Source organism: Trachymyrmex septentrionalis, unplaced genomic scaffold, assembly GCF_001594115.1.
Source record: "Trachymyrmex septentrionalis isolate Tsep2-gDNA-1 unplaced genomic scaffold, Tsep1.0 scaffold5, whole genome shotgun sequence".
Lineage (NCBI taxonomy): Eukaryota > Metazoa > Arthropoda > Insecta > Hymenoptera > Formicidae > Trachymyrmex > Trachymyrmex septentrionalis.
The window spans coordinates 445,081-465,315 of NW_017305672.1; the positions used below are offsets into that span (position 1 = coordinate 445,081).

The window sequence follows — 20,235 nt, forward strand, 5'->3', positions numbered from 1 at the left end:
TATATATATATTAATTTATTAAAATTATAATTTAGCATTAAAAAATAATACTATTGATTCTTTTATTATTTACGAGGTATTATTTTTCAAATTTAGTGCGCATTATGAACAGTTTTGATATAATTATAGTTTAATAAATAATTTGATATATATGATTACATCTATTTTATAGTTGCACTTTTTTATTATTAATTGCAACAATTTTTTTATTAACGTTTTTTTGAAATATTATATCCGATAAATTTGAATTTTTTACGACTCTTTATTTTATTTCTCAATATTTCCTTCATTGTTTTGCAATTATTTTTTCTTTGTTAAGAGAATTAATCTTAAGAAATACAATAGTTCCGATTTACTTTGAAGATGAAAAATTGGATACTTTGCTCCGAGTTGTTTCGTAAAGATGAAACAATTCTTTTTTCTAAAAATATAGTCGATTTAGTGATGCAAAAAAATTTTCTTGAAGAATTAAAGTATGCGTCGTCGAAAAATAGTTGAAACTGGCTTTTCTGTTGGGCCATATGTTGGTGTAATTTACTATGTTGAGTCTGTGATTATTCATTCTGTCATACATGTCACTCCTTGTTTGTTGGTTGAACGAACAATCAGTGGCTGAGTGGAAAGTTCATACTGCGTGCGTGCAATATGCAGACTAATAACGTTAAAGGATGTAAAATATTGTTTTATTTCTTTAATTATCAGCACATTTACATTATTATTTGCACGTTTAAGCAAATATTAGAATAATTGTAATAGGGAACGTATAGGTATAATTGTAATAGGGAAAGTGTAATATGGGACGTATGCAAAGTAACTTTCTGTGTGTGTACGAATACAAAATATTTTGTGTTATACGAATAATAAAATATTTTTATTAAGAAAATTAAATAAAATATTTTTAGTCAGAAAAAAACGGGGCTGTGAGAGAATAAATTTTATAAACAATCACGTATTATTTATTTGAACTCATTTGTAATGAGACATTCCGACCATTTTTTCGTTTTGCAAGACTTTCCATGAGTTGTAATTTCCGCGATTTTTTTTTTCTCCAACTTTTATCCATTGTGTATTTACTACCATTTTTCATACTTTTTTTCTCTACTTTTATCTGCCTTTTCTTGCTTCCTTTTCTGTCTCTTGTCTTTTTCCTTATCTCTTTCTCTGTTTTTATGCCTCCTCGATAACGATAAAAATATTTCTTATTCATGGTCTATCGCGATCTAACTCAACGCTTCTTATACCGAAGATTTTTACGTGCCAGTCTCACTAAGATTGATGAAACGACATACTGTCGATTCACGAAAATCGATTTTCGAGGAGGAACTCTTGTCTACGAAATTTACTCGTTTCTGCCTTCCTCCTTCCTTTTATCTTTTTCTCTTTCTACATCTCTTGCTTCAGCTTCTATCGTTTTTGAAAGAAACTACACGTCTGCCTTTTCTCGTGGGAAGAGTGCACAAAGGCAGACGAGCGATGTGAAAGCAAATTAATCAATCATCTTTCCCGAACAAGTTCCATCTTTGCACGGTCTAATGGAGAACAGTGTTGCGACTATTTCCAGAAATCGTAGTTATCGGAAAACAAAAATTTTTGGAAAAAGTCTTTGAAGCAGTAAAGGATTTTTCGTAAGATTTGCAAAAAATGAAGAAAGACAAGAAAGATAATATTTGTTTATACTGCTCATTATTTTTATTTATAGATATATTACATAAGATTACAACAAAATTTTTGGAGAGCAACTCAAACCAGAGTAGATGATTTGTATGGATTTTACTCACTGTATCCGAATTCGTAAATTGTTTTGCTCTATTACGCCTAGTTCTTTAAATAATCAAGAAAAATGAAGGAAAATCTATAGAAATTGAAACATTTAAGAAAATAGCCAAAGTAAATCTAACATTAAAATGTAATCCCAGAACTGATTTAAATATATTTTGGCAAGTTTAACAAAGTGTAATAAATAAAAATTGTACTTTACAATTTAAGTATTATTATAGTCTTATATGTATCGCATAAATTTATGCTGATAACATTTTGTGCCAAACTCTGTGCTTAACTTAATCTAACTTATCTTCCAAAAGTAACAATTAAAATAACTATTTTTAGAGTTTAAAAAATCTTCCATAGTTCATGCAGATCAACTGACTGTTTATTGCACAATGATATTTTATCGATTATCGATTTGTTTTATGAAGCGTTAGGCTATAATGGGTACCTAATATTAGTAAAGCAAAATTTTTTTATTTCTTATACTTTGTCAAACTTACCAAAATATAAATTAAATTAGTTCTACGACTGTTCATTTTGATGTTATATTTACTTTTGCTCTTTCTTCAAATGTTTTAATTTTGATAGACTTTTCCATCATTTTTCTTGATTATCTAAAAAAACTATACATGATGGAACAAAACGGCTTATAAATCAGGATTCAGTATCAGAAACACTTACTCTGATTTAAGTTGTTCTCCAAAAATTTTTTTGTGGTTCTGTGATTATTAATCAGATTGTTAGTCAAAGTTACGCATCCGCGTACAACGATATACGTTTACGTTAGATATTTTTATCGTATTTAAAAGCGATTGTTCGCAATCTACAACAATGCAGCAATATTATACAATTCCAACATTCTATAAATAAACATAAATCTTATAACACAGGATAGTAACTGATCGTTATTTTAAATACTCCGGGACAAACGTAAAAGCACGCGGGAAACTTTATTATAATCCATGATGAAATGAGATTTTGTGCGAAAAAAGATACTTAATGCGTGGATTTAATCGTAGTGATGCAATTCTCGAAATAGCAAAATGTACGATAAGGATATTACGTGTTATGCGAGTGTATTAATTTAAAATTTAATTCCCGTTGATGTATCTTCTTGTTGCAGGAGACGAGATCCTCTACCGTGACGAGATAGGCAATTTGTTGATCTACAATGTTAGCTCGGCCGCATCCAAGATCCTGTTGGACTCCAGCAATCCCGTAAGTTTTCTTAAACTTCTGCACATTGTATGAAAGTTCTCGTGGCGGACTTCGAAGTTAGTATGAAATTTAGAAGCGCTCGTCCGAGAATTTCTACTTGTAATGAATCTCAGAATTATCAGTTATTTTACTTGGGTTATCACATTCCGCTTATCTTCTTCTTTCTATCTGTGCTAATAACAGTAATATAGACATAAGTTACAAATGAAACAATAACGATATTAAATTAAAATTTATATTGAATTTACGCTGATGCGTAAACAAAACTTATATTAATTATAGGTATTAATTAAACAAAGAAAACAATATACAATGTTAATTATACACATCAATATATAATTAGCATAATAATGTGAAATATTATATAATGTGAAATATGAAATGTGTCAACTGCGTTATCAGAGGTAATCAATTATCGTAGAATGTGTACTCCAGTATGAGCCAGTTTAGAAGGTGTACGCAAACATTTTTGCGCATGCGTTAACGTATGCACAATTATTGTCGCATTAACGTGCGTGTGATTAAATAGAAATTGTTATATGAATAGTTGATACAAATTAATTGTTCGCCATCGCGCCTCACTTCCGAAATCACAGATTGAAATACACCATGAAACGAAAGCACTATATCCCACATACGTGATCCCTACTTTGTCCCTTTCTCCGCCATTCTCCTAATTTTCTTTCCCGCTCTAATTCATATCTGCGTAATCAATTAAATCACCCTGGCTACTGCGAACCCTAGTACGAGGGTGCGTGTACATATGTACGTATATGTAAAAGCGGAAGCCGCGTGTGCGGATCGAATATGAAAGCAGTGAAACGGGCGAAATCGGGAAAGAGGGGTTGAAACTATTTCACGATGCAGAGGGGAACGAAAGACGTAATGTAATGTGCAATATCGAGCTTGATGCCGAGTATGCATCGGGCAAACCACGCGTCTATCGTTACTCCCGCGACACTGCACCGCCGCGCCGCACCGCGCTGTCGAAGAGATCGCTGGAACGGTAATTGCTTGTTATCTTTCACATTCTGACGCATGCAATCTATCGTCGACCATTCTCATTCGTACGCATGTAGATATCCAGCTGGCTACTGTTGTAAAATGATTCATTACGACATCTGTAACACGATGTCTATCTCAGTAAAATTTAACATTGCGAAATGTCTCTTCGGAGGAAAATCTAAATGATGTATTTACGAAATATCGTTATACAAAACTATTTGTCATACACTTGTGATATATTGCAACAACGATATTGAAATCTACTTGAATTCAATATTGTACTGTTTGTTTATTGAAAATTTGGTACTGTAATAAATGTTATACGGTAATAAATGTTTCTTTAACAATTTTAAATTTAAAAAAAGGCAATTTTATGCGCAAAAAGAATGATTTTGCTAAAATATTCAAAAATTTAGCTAGATATAGATCTGTAATAAATAATATTGTCGGACATCAAAATAATTATATAGAACGCTTAAATGTTAATGACAATGCTGGGGAGACTATGATACTGTGACCTCTCAAAATAAAAGTTTTTTGGAAAGCGTTTTTAGTAAGGAACATGAGTAAAAAAATTCTATAATCAGTATTTGATTTGATAATCATATTTTAATTTTATGATTAATTTGATAATAACTTTTTAATAAACAATGATTGTCAACCAAAATGTTCTGGAGATTATTCAAGACATTGACCTTTACAAGATATATATTAAGACTCTTACCTCATCTCCCCTCTGCTACGGGGCGCGCAACTTTCCACGTGAAGCGACGATTCTTTTTTGGTTTGTAATTGTTAGTTATTTTAGTATCTGTTGATTAGAGAATTTTTCATTTTGAGGGGCCACAGTTATCGTAATCGTGTCACAATGCTACAAAAAACATTCTAGCAGTTAGTTTGAGTGTCCTGTAAAATTATTTTGATGGTTTATATAGGGTGTCCCGAATTAAAATGATTAAATTTTGGGAAATTGATAAATTATGAAAAAAAAAATTTTTAGAGATATACTCGTTTTCTCCTTGTTTTGGAGAAAGCAGCAAAAAAAGACAAAATGTAATTTTCGGAATATTATTATTATCAAAGCGGAATATTATTGTTTTTGTGTACGATTTTAACGATAATGCTTTAAAGACAGTACGAGAATACGCGCCCCCGAGAAAAGAGTGTCTGGATCGGCGAATCATTGCGTTGACCAAATCAGTATTTAGCTGCAACACGAGATATCCATATAAGATACAACGCATGCATTTCTGCAAGAAGCCAACATTTTGAACAATATCTGCATTAAGCAAGTGACAATGTAAATAAATAAGTGTGAATGAATAATAATAAACAATTTATTAAGACTGTATACGTGAATACACAATAAGTAAGAATTTAATGCCTATTATAGTCGAAGCTGGATCTTAGATGCTTTTAAATAATCTCTATGTGAATTTATATATAATATTAAATATGTAGCCATTTGAACTGCGCGCCGAAATGATTTTCAGACTTATAAACGCTTAAAATAAAATTAAACTACTACAGTAATATTGCAAATTAAATTGATAAGCAATTTAATAATTTGATGCTCTGGCATCCAATTTAGAAAGATGTTAATGTACTGAAAAACTGTAATATTTTTTGCAATAAATTTATTTACAGTTTTTTAGTACATTAACATTTTTATAATAGGATGTCAGATTGAGCATCAAATTATTAAATTGCTTATTAATTTAATTTGTGATATTACTATAGTAGTTTAATTGCGTTAATTTACAAGTCTGAAAATCATTTCGGCGCGCAGTTCAAATGACTACATATTTAGTATATAAGTTCACACAGAGATTATTTAAAAGCATCTAAGATTCAGCTTCGACTGTAATTCGCATTAAACTCTTAATGAATAAGAAATAAACATATGAATGAATAAATAATCTCTGAATGAATAAGTAATAAATATATAAGTACAAAAATGAAAACTACTATTTGTCTTTTTTTGTGATTTTTTTTCAAAATGAAGCAAAAACGACTATATCTTTAAAGACTTTTTTTTTAGTTTATCGATCCCCTACATGTTTCCGAAGTTTGGCCATTTAAATTTGGGACACTTTATATAAAATTATTTTTAGATCTATAGTTAAATTTTTTAATACTTTAATAAAACCATTCTTTCCTTTTATACCTATAAGACAAAAGAAATTGTTGGAGTTATATTATTTTTTATCACTTTTTTGCGTTGTAATAATAATAGTATCGTAGAGTGATTATATCTAATTATATTTTTATTTAAACAACAATTTATTTAAACAAATCTTTTTCTGATAAAGAAATAATTCATTTCATTCCGTCTATTCTTCTTTAACTTTCATAAGTAACGGATAAGCGGTTTCTTCATGTTTCCGAATAAAATCTTATCAGGTGCCGTCGCCGTAATCAGTAAGAAGAGGATAAGCTGATTCTTTCAATTAAGCAAGTGGCAGGGGAAAGCGCTAAAGAGAAATTGCAACAGTTAACCGGTGCGACATTTTTAAATTTTATTTTTATCGTTGAATTTATCATTCTTTCTTACTTTCTCGAATTAAATGAAGTTTTCCGCATTTCGTGCATTACTCGAAATCTTACGGGACTGTTTTCGCGCAAGTCCTTCTCGCAATGCCGAGAACAGTCTTATCAAAACTGTATTCCTTGTTAGCCTGAAAGCTATTAGAGAGTTTATGACCCGTGTATTTTCACTTCAATATATATGTACACATCCATACATATATACATACACATATACATAAACATATATATATATATATATATGTGCACACACACGCGCGCGCGCGCGCACACACTTTTTTTTACTCTCAAAAATTTATTGAAGAAAGCATAAATGTATGCATAAAATTATAGTTACAGTTAAAATAACCGAACTTTACAATTATATTTATTTTACTGTTGCATCACAGTTTACTATACGAGTTTTATTGAGATTTTAATGAAAGTTTGGTTCCGAATCTTTATTCGCAATTGATCTGAAATTTTACACATTACAGTTTAACGACACAATTTATTAAATAACTTTTTATAATAATTACATAAATATTTTTATTTTTTCTCGAAATGAGAAAAATAATATTCTGAAATCATAATACAATTATTGAATGTTAATTATTATTGTAAAATCTTCATTAAGGATGTTTAGTCTCTGCGAAAAATAACTAGGAATTAGCAATTTAAATTTTCTACTTATATTAAAAAGGATATATATACATATAAAACGGTTTAATAAGATCAATGTTTATATTTTAACAATATATTGTAGTTTAATAGTTTAAACAAAAATTTTTTTATTTTATCTTAATTATTTTTTTTAAATATGTCTACTTTTTATTGCACTAATTTTTTAATCAGGTTCTAAATTCCTGCCAAACTTTTTTTTATTATTCGGCGCGCAGTTCGAATAACTACAAATATGGTATATATGCAAGTATACATATAGTATACATAGGTATATAATAATTTAGATTGAATTATTTAAGTATTAAAGATCTAGCTTTATGGCCATTACTTCTTACAGTTGAACATTTACTATTACTTTCAAATACAATAAAGAAAAATCTATAAGTTTTTTATCTTGTTAAAGAACATGTATATTTTAAGAATATAGTATATTTCGAAGCTGAGAAGAATGTATTAAGAGTATAAATAAGTTTCCGCCGTTTTTTATCAAAAATTGGGCATTTATTGTGAAAGAACGGTACCTAATGTTTTATTCGAAGTATTGTCCATCGCTAGCCACTACTTTTTCCCATCTTTCTGGCAGCATACGGATACCGCGTCGGAAAAACGTTTCATCTTTTGAAGCTATCCACGAATCGACCCAATTTTTAGTATCTTCATATGATGTGAAGTGTTGCTCAGACAGGCCATGCGCCATCGATCGAAACAGGTAGTAATCAGAAGGAGCAATGTCTGGTGAATACGGCGGGTGGGGTAAAACTTCCCAATTGAGTTTCCAAGTAGGTTTTGACTGGCGCCGCAACATGTGGATGAGCATTATCATGCAGAAGAATAACTTTGTCGTGTCTGGAGTAGTAGTGGGCGCGTTTTTCCTTGAGTGCTCGGCTCAATCTCATCAATTGTGTTCGGTAGAGAGCCCCAGTAATGGTTTCGTTCGGTTTGAGCAACTCATAATAAACGACACCTAGCTGATCCCACCAAATACACAACATGAGCTTTTTCCCATGAATGTTCGGCTTGGCTGTCGATGTTGAAGCATGGCCAGGTGGTCCCCATGATTTCTTCTTCTTTGGGTTATCCTTTGGGTAGTGGATCCATTTTTCATCACCAGTGACTACATGGTGCAAAAAATCCTTTCGTTTATGCCTGGCAAGCAGCATTTCACATGTGAAAAATCGGCGTTAACGTTTCTCGGCTTCAGTTCATATGGAATCCAATTTCCTTGCTTTTGAATCATTCCCAACGATTTTAAGCGATGTGAAATTGCTGGTTGAGTCACTCCTAATGTAAGTGCAAGTGCTTCTTGCGTTTGGCACGAATCTTCATCCAATAATGCTTCCAATTCCGCGTCTTCGTACATTTTCGGCCTTCCGCTACGTTCTTTGTCTTCGACGTCAAATTCACCGTTCTTAAACTTTTGAAATCACTCACGGCAACTTCTCTCACTTAAGGCAGCCTCACCATATACTTCTACAAGCAATCGATGCTCCTTAGCTGCAGATTTCTTCAAATTAAAGAAGTAAATCAAAAGCTCCCGCAAATGATGCTTATTCGGCTCAAAACTCGACATTTTCGCACGAAAAAAGATATAAGATGCTGATGCAAAATCGCTAACATTTCAAGGTTATGTTCTTGCCAGATGTCCAACCTTACGATATGACGTTTTACAGCTGACAATTTTAACTATAACATACTGGTAGCGCCATTGTTTGTCAAACGGCGGAAACTTATTTATACTCCCAATATTTCTTATTCTATATTTAGCTTAAGGTGAATGCTGGAGTGGCCAAATTGTCGGGATTTTGCAGATCGGTCAAATCTTCGAATTTACTAAATGAAATAAAAAATCCTTTTACAGGATTAAAGTAGATGCAAAATTTGATGGTGCTGCAATAGATTTTATACTAATTGTAAAATTAAAAAGAAGTTAAACACTTACATTTTTTCAACTCGTAGAACTGTCATCTAATGAAGCCGTGATTAGACTTGGAAATTGAGATTATGCCCTATATTGTCTCGTTCGGATGAACACAACTGTGTAGTCGTGCTCCTGCACGTACCTTCGCAACAGAATTAAAAAAAATCGCCAAAATAAAAGATTGATCCGCGTGCCGCGTGCGCCATTATTCGCGCATCGTCCTGCTTCGCGCGCTTATCAGCGCTCTCGGACGCCGCCAGCGCGTCACCATATTAATGATTTTGGCGGTTTTTTCAAATTTTGTTGCGAAGGTACGTGCAGGAGTACAACTACACAGTTGTGTCCATCCGGATGAGACCAAGGGCATAATCAGGATTGAACTTCCCAGGTAAGTTCGTTCAATCCCACAATTGAGATTGAGATTGAGATTAAGATTGAAATTAAGATTGAAAATTGCTCAATTACACTATGAATTATATTCAACAGCAGATAAGATTGAGATTAGTAAGAATATCGGGAGATATAGCTAGAACCACACATAACAATTATTAAATACGCATTTAATTGCACTTACACGTTTTAATTGTGCTGTGTTTGTACTTTTTATAACCTTTCATAACTTATTATTTGTACATATACAATACATTTGGTGAGATTAATCACCAAATGACTGAAATACTGGCAACTTATTCAATCTTCAGGTTGAGATTGAGATTAAAGATTGGAAAAATAGACGGAGCCCTATATTTCAATCTGCAATCTCAATCTCAGCTTGTTCTATTCTTATTGGTCGAGCTTCAATCTTAATCTCAATCTTAATCTCAATCTCAATCTTCATATGCATAGTCTGATCACAGCTTATCGTAGATATTTCCTTAATACGAAAGTTTTATAATTCGTATGGACCAAACGACAATGCAGCACAAAATGTATTGCGCGCACAAACAATACTAAGTTTATGAAACTAAGACTTATAAGATTAAAAGCTTAAAAAGAAAGATTTATATTGATATTTATATTTGCTAATAGGGAGGGCTTTGTTTGCCTACAAAAATGATTGCCTATAGCTTCGTTTGCATACAGCAATATTGCACACAGCGTATAGTACAAACGACAATATTGCACGTTGCACGTTGCACACACGACAATATTGCACACAGTACATTGCACTGATTGCACACACACGCTATTAATTGTTTACATCGTGTTTACCCAGTTTACATCATGCATTTGATATGCGTATTAACTAGTAACTTTCTATTAAATTATTTTAATTTTAGCGATGCATTTAAAAAATGATGTACTAAATTGATATAATATGCATTAAAATGATTATTTAAATACACATATCATGTATATGTTTACGCGTATCGCTAAAATTAAGATAATTTAATAAAAAATTATTAGTAGTAATTTTTTATTAAATTATCAAGTGTACGATGTAAACTAGGCCAATAGTGTCGTGTGTGCAATATTGCTGTATGCAAACGAAGCTGTAGGCAATCGTTTTGTAAGCAAACGTGATCTTTTCTACAAATGATAGTAGCAGCCATTATAGGATTAGTAGTTTAATAAAGGTTAAAATCTTCCGCTCTATTTTCGTCTAAATTGACTGTACTATGATGTGTATACGAACCCTGAGCGAAGTCTTCGAAACGGTAAACAAAGCAATAATTGTATCTAGCAGTAGATGTTCGATCTTCCAAGAGATGGCGTTGCAATATGTTAGATAAAGACAGATAAATACGTTTGAGTGAGACACAACGATATGTAAGAAATGAATGAAAGATGTCACTTATTGAATTTCGAATTTAAAAAAGTCTACTATCTACTTCGATTAAGTTCGGCCGTCGCTCTAGCATTCCTTTAATCATTACATGAACAAACTTTTTGAATAGAAAAACTGTAGAGGACGCTTAAAGCTTAAATTTCAATGTATATACATATATGTTAATGTATCCGAGCAACAATGCATAAAGACGCGATCCACTAGTCTCGTTTATCACGCGAATAAACTTGCCATATTAAAATAATAATGGCAGTTGTCGGTCGCCAGTTACCGTATTATGATTGCGACGGCTAAGTGGAATGATCGCCAGTCCGATCGTCCGCTGAGCAACTCGGAACGATTGTCTCGTTCGAACGCGCGACTTCGCTTAACGATGGTCATTCCATTAGTCGGGTCGTCGTAGCTCATTCAACAACCTCGGTGATCCGTATCACGCACGTGATCGTAATTTACTCGCCGTGATTTCGACAAACCGTTCCAGGTCGTCGCGGCAGCACAAAGCCACTTTTGACGCGGCTGTCGTCTCGCATTTGCAGTCTATTCCGTGTTCATCTCGCTAACGACTCGTTTTATAAGCGTAATAAGCGATAAGCTCTGTCTGCGATTTGCACCGCGTCGGGCAAGCGCAATCTCGCGTTTTTCGACGCTGATTATTGCAGCCTGACACGCAAGAACAAGAAATTTTCGTACTTTTACGTTGTTTTCCTTATTACTGGAACTAATAATTACTTGTTTTTTTATCGCGCAACGTTAGCTTGTAAAGATAGCGGTTATACTCCTGTATCGTATTTTTATATATAATAAGCAACAATCGTGTTTATTTTAATTCTTAATTGCTTCGACGAGGCTGCATCAATTTACACGATATGAATTTAACGTTAACTCTCTCAGAGGCGAGTACTACATATTTTAACGTTTTTTTTAAATTAAATGAAATATAAGTAAGTAATTAAATCGAATATAAGTTGCCTATAAACGTTTCTGCGAGACAGAAGTTTCAAACAGATTGCATAATTTGCAGATTAGCGAAGTAAATGTATTGAATTCATTAATTCTGTTAAATTGTGAGTTAATATTATTCCAGTGAATCCCATTTCTCTGTATATTGTGTTTTTGATATTTTCATTCGTTGCACATTTTACACTTTATTGAATCGAACTATGTGTGTGCGCGCGTGCGCGCGCGTGTGTGTGTGTACGAGTATGTATGTGTGTGAAATTGTATTCCAACCTAATAACTTTTATTTTATAAATGATTTGGTATTTTGTTCTTTCAGGATTTACTGTCGAGTTTTGATCACCATTTATCTGCCGATAGGAAGTACCTATTGCTCGCTCTCAACTACCAGAAGGTAAGTTTTGCTTTTATTATAAATTTTTGATAAAACGAAATAATGGAAAGTGCGCGGGTGTATCGTCACGTTAATGCTAAGTAGAAAAATATAGTTGCATGACAAAACGCGGACATCATGTTATATTACTTAATTAAAATTGCGAATCTGCGAATCTTTGATGACGTGATGATAACTATTATGCTGACGACGCAGCTTTTCTCCAAAACATATGCATGCAAATGAGGATTACAGCAGCGCAATGTAATTGTTCCCGACTCAACCTTACGAATAGGCAATTTCTGACTTTGCATGTCTAATGCCCAGGTAATAAACTCATAGACTATGAGTTTCAATTCTTAGTACACACTTTAGTTTTGGGCACCTTTACTACACACATTCGGTCATTCGTATTCTGGATTAATTTTCATAATTTTTACAAGTATATAAAAATTATTAAACGATTTTTTTATATCTTTAGAAAATATTAGTACAGTTATGTATTTATAACAAATTGCCGATAAATTGTTATAACTAAATATAGTTAACAAAATGAAAAAATGCACTGTTTTATACAAAAATGTAAAACTCTAAAATAAAAATGTTTAAAAAAAATATGGTTCAATATCTTAAAATTGACATTCCAAACTACAAAAAAAAAAAAGATAATTTAGACTGTCCAAAAATTTAGTTATTAAGTAACCTAAAAATAATATTTTTTTAATATGTTTGAATATATGGTTGTAAATTAAAGATATATTGCATTTCAAACAATGCCAAAATGCAAATTTTATTATTACCATTGTGTTAAAAAAACTTATAATTTATTAGGAAAATGTTTTTTATAACATTTAAGACAACATAATATATAATATTATTGACAACATTTAGTACAAGGCTTCCAAAAATCATGTTTATTAAGGGCTGATATGTTATTCTAGGGTTAAATTCTTTTTTAATGATTCGCGAAATATTACTGCAATACAACCGAGAATTAGTTGAAAATAAAGAAAAAAATTGTTTAGTTATTGTACAAAAAATGTATACTTTGTATACATACGTTGGGTCATTTGCAAACCAGAGGTGAACTTTGAAATTGTGCCAGTTAAAGGATACACACGAACTGAGAACGGCAACGCACAAAATTTGTTCTCTAAATGCCAAGCTTTTTTATGAATAGAAAAGAGATCGATATTTGACCAGGTGCTCTTAGTATTTCACAAAAAAGAAATGCACAGGACACGAATGACCCAAAGATGTGTTAAGAATTAATATTAATGTTAATGAAGGGATATTTTTTTGCGTAATAACGTGATTCGTTCTTTTCAAGTAAATGGCAAGTTAATTTATGTCTCGGTTTAACAAGTGTCTTGAAGAAAGAAAATAAGACAAATTCATTGTCTTATTATTTTCTATCTTTGACATTTTAAAACGTATTCTGAAAATTTTTTATACTACCTTTTTTTACGAAGCCATTTAATTTTAATGTTGACAATTTTATGCGTTTAATGAGAAATATTAAAGAGTTGATACTTGTTAAAATAATAATGCTCTAATATTCTAATTGAAAATATACAGAGAGAACGATTTTGTATATAAGTGTGCTGGAATATTTAAAAATTTAAATACAGATTTAAAAATAATTTTGTTAAATCATTAAAATAATTATATAGGAAACTCAAACATAATGAGTAGTTCTACAAAAAAATTTTAATATTTTAACAATCAACTTGAGCGTCCTACATAATTATTTTGATAATTTAACAAAACTATTTTAGCTAAATTTTTTGATGCTTCAGCAATACTATTTTTTCGGTAGATTATTGTTATTAGATATATTTGACTTAAATATCAAATCGCGTTAATTCTATGAATTCAAAATTTTAATCAAGCGCGCGTATTTTGTAAATTATAAAATTTAAAAATATAAGATATCCTAAGGCTATATGAGAATAAGTTTTGTTTTATGTTATAAATGTGAATGAAGTTTTCGAGAGAGTAAATATAGAACTGCATAGTGAGATAATCATGGAAACAAGGTATGTAGGACTATCCGGAAGTTAATCGTATTGCCGAACGGAATGACTGCGATAAACATTTCATTCTCCTAGCTCGTACCTTCACTTCCGTTCTTCGCCATTCGGTGAACCCGTTCGTCAAGTGGTTTGACTGTACGTCGGTAGGAAACTGCTTAAACTTTCAAAGACTAGTAATTATAAGAAGCTTGAGTTGAGATCTCTGAAACCGTGCACCCACATCCGAGCGAATGCATTCGGATAAGCTTAAATGAATTAAGGTCAGATCGCGTAGTAGTCAAAGTGATGCAAAGTTTGTTTAATCCGACAACACGCAGGATTTGTTTAAAATAATATTTCGAGCATTATCGGAATGAACATACGTATATTCCACACTGAGAAAAATAGTTTGATTGTATCAACAAGATGTATATGGTTAAATGCATTTTAGTTAAATCTAGCAGAATTTCTGGTTATTATAACAGGATGTGAGATTTTATAACTAGAACATTCGATAGCTTATACTACAAGGATTTGTTTAATATTTTTTAGTTGGATTTATAAAATTTCTGGTTATATTTACTAAACATACGCAACATTATCAGAATTCTGATTAAGAGTATCCTAGCAGTTTTATTATTGTGCAAATTGGCGCAAATCGAGTCGAGCGAATACTGTATTGTTTTGTATCGTACATCCCATAATCATATTATTGTGCGTGTTGTACTCGTATCTTGTACTGAAGTGAAATCCACTGTAGTGAAATAATTAAGGCAAGTTCAAATGGATGTACTAATTGTAAGTCGTCGTACTGTGATCTGTCTGAACAGATTAGAAATTTAAAAGAGGCAGATGTGGATCCAAAAGTCAAATCAAATTGACGCGCTGCAAACAAAACTTTTTCAAGGTTAAATATGAAATATAAAATATTTAAATTACTATTGGCATATTACATTAAAAAAGTATATAATTATATAATCTAGGAAACATTTTATTTAAAATTATATAGGCAAAAAGTATTGGCGGATCCAGACATTTGTCAAAGGGAGGGAGGTGCCACTGATGGATTTATTTTAGGGTTGATTTTTGAATTAGCGGGTTTCTGAAATATTATGTGCCAATTGTAACGAACGAGTAATAAAGAAAAAGGGAAAATTTAATTACTTTATATCATTCTCGTATCTTTTCGTCCTTATTATTAAATTTGCGCGTTGCGCAAAAAATTGCAAGCGAAATTTTTTTTAAGGTCAAATACGGAAAGATAGATTGTTTGAATTATTATTAGCATTACATTGAAAAAGTATTATGTAAATATTTAATTAATAAAACATTTTATTTAAAATTATAATATCAGCAAAAAAATATATTATATATAGGCATAACATTTTAGGTCGGAATCAGACTACGCATTGAAGATTGAGATTGAAGATTGAAAGATTGAAATTTAACTAATCCAAACAATAGGAGCTAAAATTCCTTTGTCTTCATCGGTCAAATTTCAATTTTCAATCTTCAATCTCAATCTTCAATGTGTAATCTGATTCCGGCCTTACAATGATATATCTAATTTATATCTTATATTTCTGGGAAACCTGTTCAATACTGTTTCTTTAACAATTTCTGTTTTGTACGTAACAACGCAAGCTTTAAAAGTTTCTTTTCATTTATACAATTTCTTAATCAAACTTTCGAATGCCAAAGAGCTGAAAAACTTTGTTTAGCAGGAGCGACACTTATCGGCAGACAGTAATATTTTAAGTAATCTAGCAATTAGTGATTTTCGCATAACATTGCATAACACGGTATCTACAATAGAACAGTAAGCTTTAAGCTGCAAAAATCTAAGAGTTTCTTAAATTAAAAAATATTTTTGGAATATCAAAATTGCGATTAAGTATTTTAGAAATATTAAAAATATATGTAACATTTTAATTTAAAAAAAAAACTCCAAGAGAGGAGTCATGATTCCATGCCTTTCCCCCCCGCCCCCCCCTCCTCATAAATCTGCCACTGAAAAGGGATTAAGAAGAAAAGGAAGTGGAACGAAATTATATTGGATTGGAGGAACAGTTTTGGTTTTTAGTATAAATTTAAACAAAAAATCGACATTTATAACAATTTATTCAATTAATAATCTATTGACCGTCTTGATCTACAACATGTTACTAACGTTTCAATAGAGCCTTGATGTCACTCTCGTAAAATCCTTGGGACTTGTGAACGAAAAAATCAGCGAGGTGAAAATCAGGAGGACGGCCTCCATTAAATTGAATCGTTGACCAAGATTGTTTTGCAGCGAGTGAAACAAGGTAATCAGACGGTGCAAGGTCCGGCGAATATGGTGGGTGCTGGATCATTTCTTAGCAACCAAATCTCTGCAATTTTGTTTTCATGATGAAAGAAGTGTGTGATTGGGCATGATGAAAGACCATATCCTTCCTACCTGTTGCCTTGTGCAATTTGTCGAGCTAGGCGCAGTACTTTTGAATCTATTATTTGATCCTGCGGGAGCAGCTCTCCTTTGTAATCCCACCAAATGCTGAACATAATCTTTTGTGGATGCAAATCAGGTTTCGCTATCGTTTTTGAAGACTTGCTGCGGACCACACCACGACTTCTGCCGTTTGTTATAGACAACTCATTTCTCGTCTCCAGATCCGTTTTAGAAATGAGTCTAAAGAGTTTTGTTTCAGGAGAGACTCACACACCAAAGTCCATGATGCTGTTTTCGGTTAGTTCGTGCGACACCCGTACATCGATCTTTTTCATTATGCCAAGCTTTTTCAATCGGTCCGCACGATTGTATGATAAATGGCGAAGCGCTCCGCAATCTCTCGAGTCGTTAAGTGTCGATCATTCTTCACTGCAGTCAGAAGTTGGTTGTCGTTAGCAGCAATTAGCCGTCCAGAGCGTAATGCATTTTGGAGATTAAATTTTTGGAAAAGGAAGTGGGCAAACCATCTTTCGCGTGTGTCCGCGCTTAAGGCCGAGGCACCATACACGTCGCATATTTCGCGCTTAGCATCCGCCGCTTTATGGCCTTTACAGAATAAAAACAGCAAAATATGGCGAAAATGCAATTTTTGTTCTTCCATCTTACTTGTATGCCGTATCCGCAAAACACGTCCGACCAAAACATACACTTTATACGATTTCTTAATCAAACTTGCCAAATGTAAAGCGTAGTGTGACTTATCAAAAAATGTGCGGCAGACTGGCATTTGAATGACATATATCTATTTTTTGACACTAGTGTCACCTATTAAAAAATCCGCAGAACTTTTCCTCTAACTTAATATGTGACACGGCTGATGAGAAAACGTCTTCTCTTCTCTGCCAATGGAATTTTTTTGAGAAATATCCAGAAATTTTTAAAGGTTTATAATACATTTAATTTGGATTTTTGTTTTTATATTGCTTTGTAAGTATTGCTTAGCAATACTCGATTAATAAGAAATTTTGATATAGATAATGGGAAAAATTTATTTAATCAAAACAAGAGCTTTTGGTAGATTTAACTACAATAGAAGGAATTAATCAAATTTATCCGATAATTCTTACAAGAATTCTGATTTGTCCGTTTTTGAACAGACATAGTAATTGAATCTATTAGATTTTCAATTAACCTAATCACACTTTTTCAGTGCATTTGCAACGCTCAAATAAAATCTTTTAATGTCGCGTAGTCCTTCTATTGAAAAAAAAATTGATAAAAGTTTAGGTATTTGCTGTAATTGCATTATAAAATAATTATGATTAGAACTTTCATTTTTATAGTTATTGCTGCTAATATTAGTAATAATAATTATATATATACAGAAAAGAATATAGTTGTTATTCTCCCCGAAAACAATATAAAATTATACATTATTTGCGGGGCAACGTTCATTTGCTACAATAATGACATAATTAAGAAAACTGTAATTTTTAAATTGCTTGAAGAAAGGAATAGAAATATAAAGAAAAAATATAAATATTAAAAAAACATAATTTTATTTCTTTATAATCAATTATGTACCAAAATTTAAAAATTAACATTTCAAAATTTTAATAATTTAGAACATTTGAGCGTATTCTGGAAAAATTTTTTGTTGTAGCAAATAAGCGATATATTCTTTTGACATATAGAATTACAAATAGTATAATTATTATTACTTGTGAAAAATATAATGTTAGTTTTAACTTAAAGACGTATAGCAGATTTTCTGAGACACACAAGAAAGTTAAAAAGACATACAAAAATGTTAATTTTAACACTTTTGCAAGTCTCAAAAAGTCCACTATATGTTTTTAAGTTAACATTTTATTTTTTACGGTGTAACATTATAGTAATAAATTATAAAAATGGAATTTTTATTATTATTTTACCACGCAATTATTGTTACAAATATCAAATGATTTTTTCTCACAATCAGTATACGTGTACAATTAAATATTATCTTGGAGAAAATGGAATAATAATATTATCTTGAAGAAAATGAAAAAATCATTTTTATTGCAGAGTTAAAAATTACCTATTAATAAGTTTATGAACGAGCATTCTGGACTACAATAAATTTTAAAATTGTATCAAATACCTATCTAATATAAAGTTTATAATATACAATGTTAATCCTAAACATTAAAACGATCTGCATTGCATGTCTGCGTTGCATTTCAAGACTAAGCTGCTAATTTGCTGTCGCCGATGGCTGCATAGGATTTATTTATGTATATTTTTTTTCAAGAATTTATCTTAAAATCTGCGCATTTTGTTGTGACCTGGCGAATTACTTTGGTATTCAGGTCGTATTTAAAGTCTGCATATTTTGCGTGAGGATCGCGGTTATAATAAAATGAGCGGGAAATTTATTTTATAGAAAAAACAATCTCGCTTTTTTGTATGATAAATAATATTAATCTCTATTCATTCCCCTTTCTCATTATATAAAGTAACATGAAATCTTTTACTTTCAAAATTTCTTTAAAACATCGTTTTAAATAGCATATTAACCGTCTCAATTATTGCAATAATATGGTCAACTCATAAAAAGGAGGAAAAAATATATTAAAATACAAGCTCAAATTCTACGCACAAGCAGCATTCCAACGGATAAAATGCGCGTTTTTATTTTCGTTCATTCGCTCGGCTAGCTCCATTTCATGAATTAGTGTTGTCTCGACTGTGTTCAAGGAGGCGCGGTCAAGTTAATTCGACATGATCATGCGAACACGAAGAAACAGAAATAGAGATAGTAGTTTAAACCACGGCGTGAGCATTGTAGCAAACTAAACACCATATAATACCCAACGCGGTTGTACCATGCGGGATTCTACAATTGTGATACGCGATAGTCCTTGTCGCTCCATTCATACCTGCATGCGTTCGCTACTTAGACAACGGGAACCACTGCCGCGTTCTGAACGCCACTGCCCATGACCGACTAACAACCATCCGTCGTGCACGCCGGTCAGTTCAATTGCATACATTACCGCTACCATAACCCCCTTTTGCTCCCCCTCCTATCCTTCCACTTCCTCGCCTCGTCGTCCTTTCATCCGCTCCTTTGTATGCGCCGACCTATGCATGTGCGTAGCCTCGCTCTAGTCTCCAACGGTTCACAGTTGTCGCTGTTACCGGCGTACGCGAAATCCTGAATTATGTTCTAGACGGACCATCTGGATCTCCGAAGAGAGACTATGCGCTATCCGTAAGCGAGCACGAGTACGGTAATCGCCCCCCGAGAAATCGTTGGTTTATCTCGTTACCCGATTCACCGATGTCCTTTCGATGTAACGTGAAGGAACTTGGTGGATTAGACACAAGCACAGTGAATTAGAATGAGATCATTTATGGATATTCAGCTCGAGAGAAATAGAATTGAGAAAAATCGCAAATCATTGATATACAGAAAGAACGATTTTGCTGAAGTATCTAAAAGTTTAGTTAAATATAGGTCTGAAAATAATTTTGTTGCATTAAATATATATATATATATATATA

At 32.1% G+C, this 20,235-nt stretch overlaps 1 protein-coding gene across 4 annotated transcripts in view; it reads left to right on the plus strand.

Moving 5' to 3' along the window:
* LOC108751578 (venom dipeptidyl peptidase 4) overlaps positions 1-20,235 on the plus strand; it is a 794,336-nt gene that overhangs the window by 379,601 nt on the left and 394,500 nt on the right. For all 4 annotated transcript variants that reach the window (XM_018491818.1, XM_018491819.1, XM_018491821.1 and 1 more), the window contains 2 exons: positions 2,891-2,985; positions 12,184-12,258. In XM_018491818.1, coding sequence (XP_018347320.1) covers positions 2,891-2,985; positions 12,184-12,258 — 170 coding nt within the window. The remainder of the gene's footprint in view (positions 1-2,890; positions 2,986-12,183; positions 12,259-20,235) is intronic.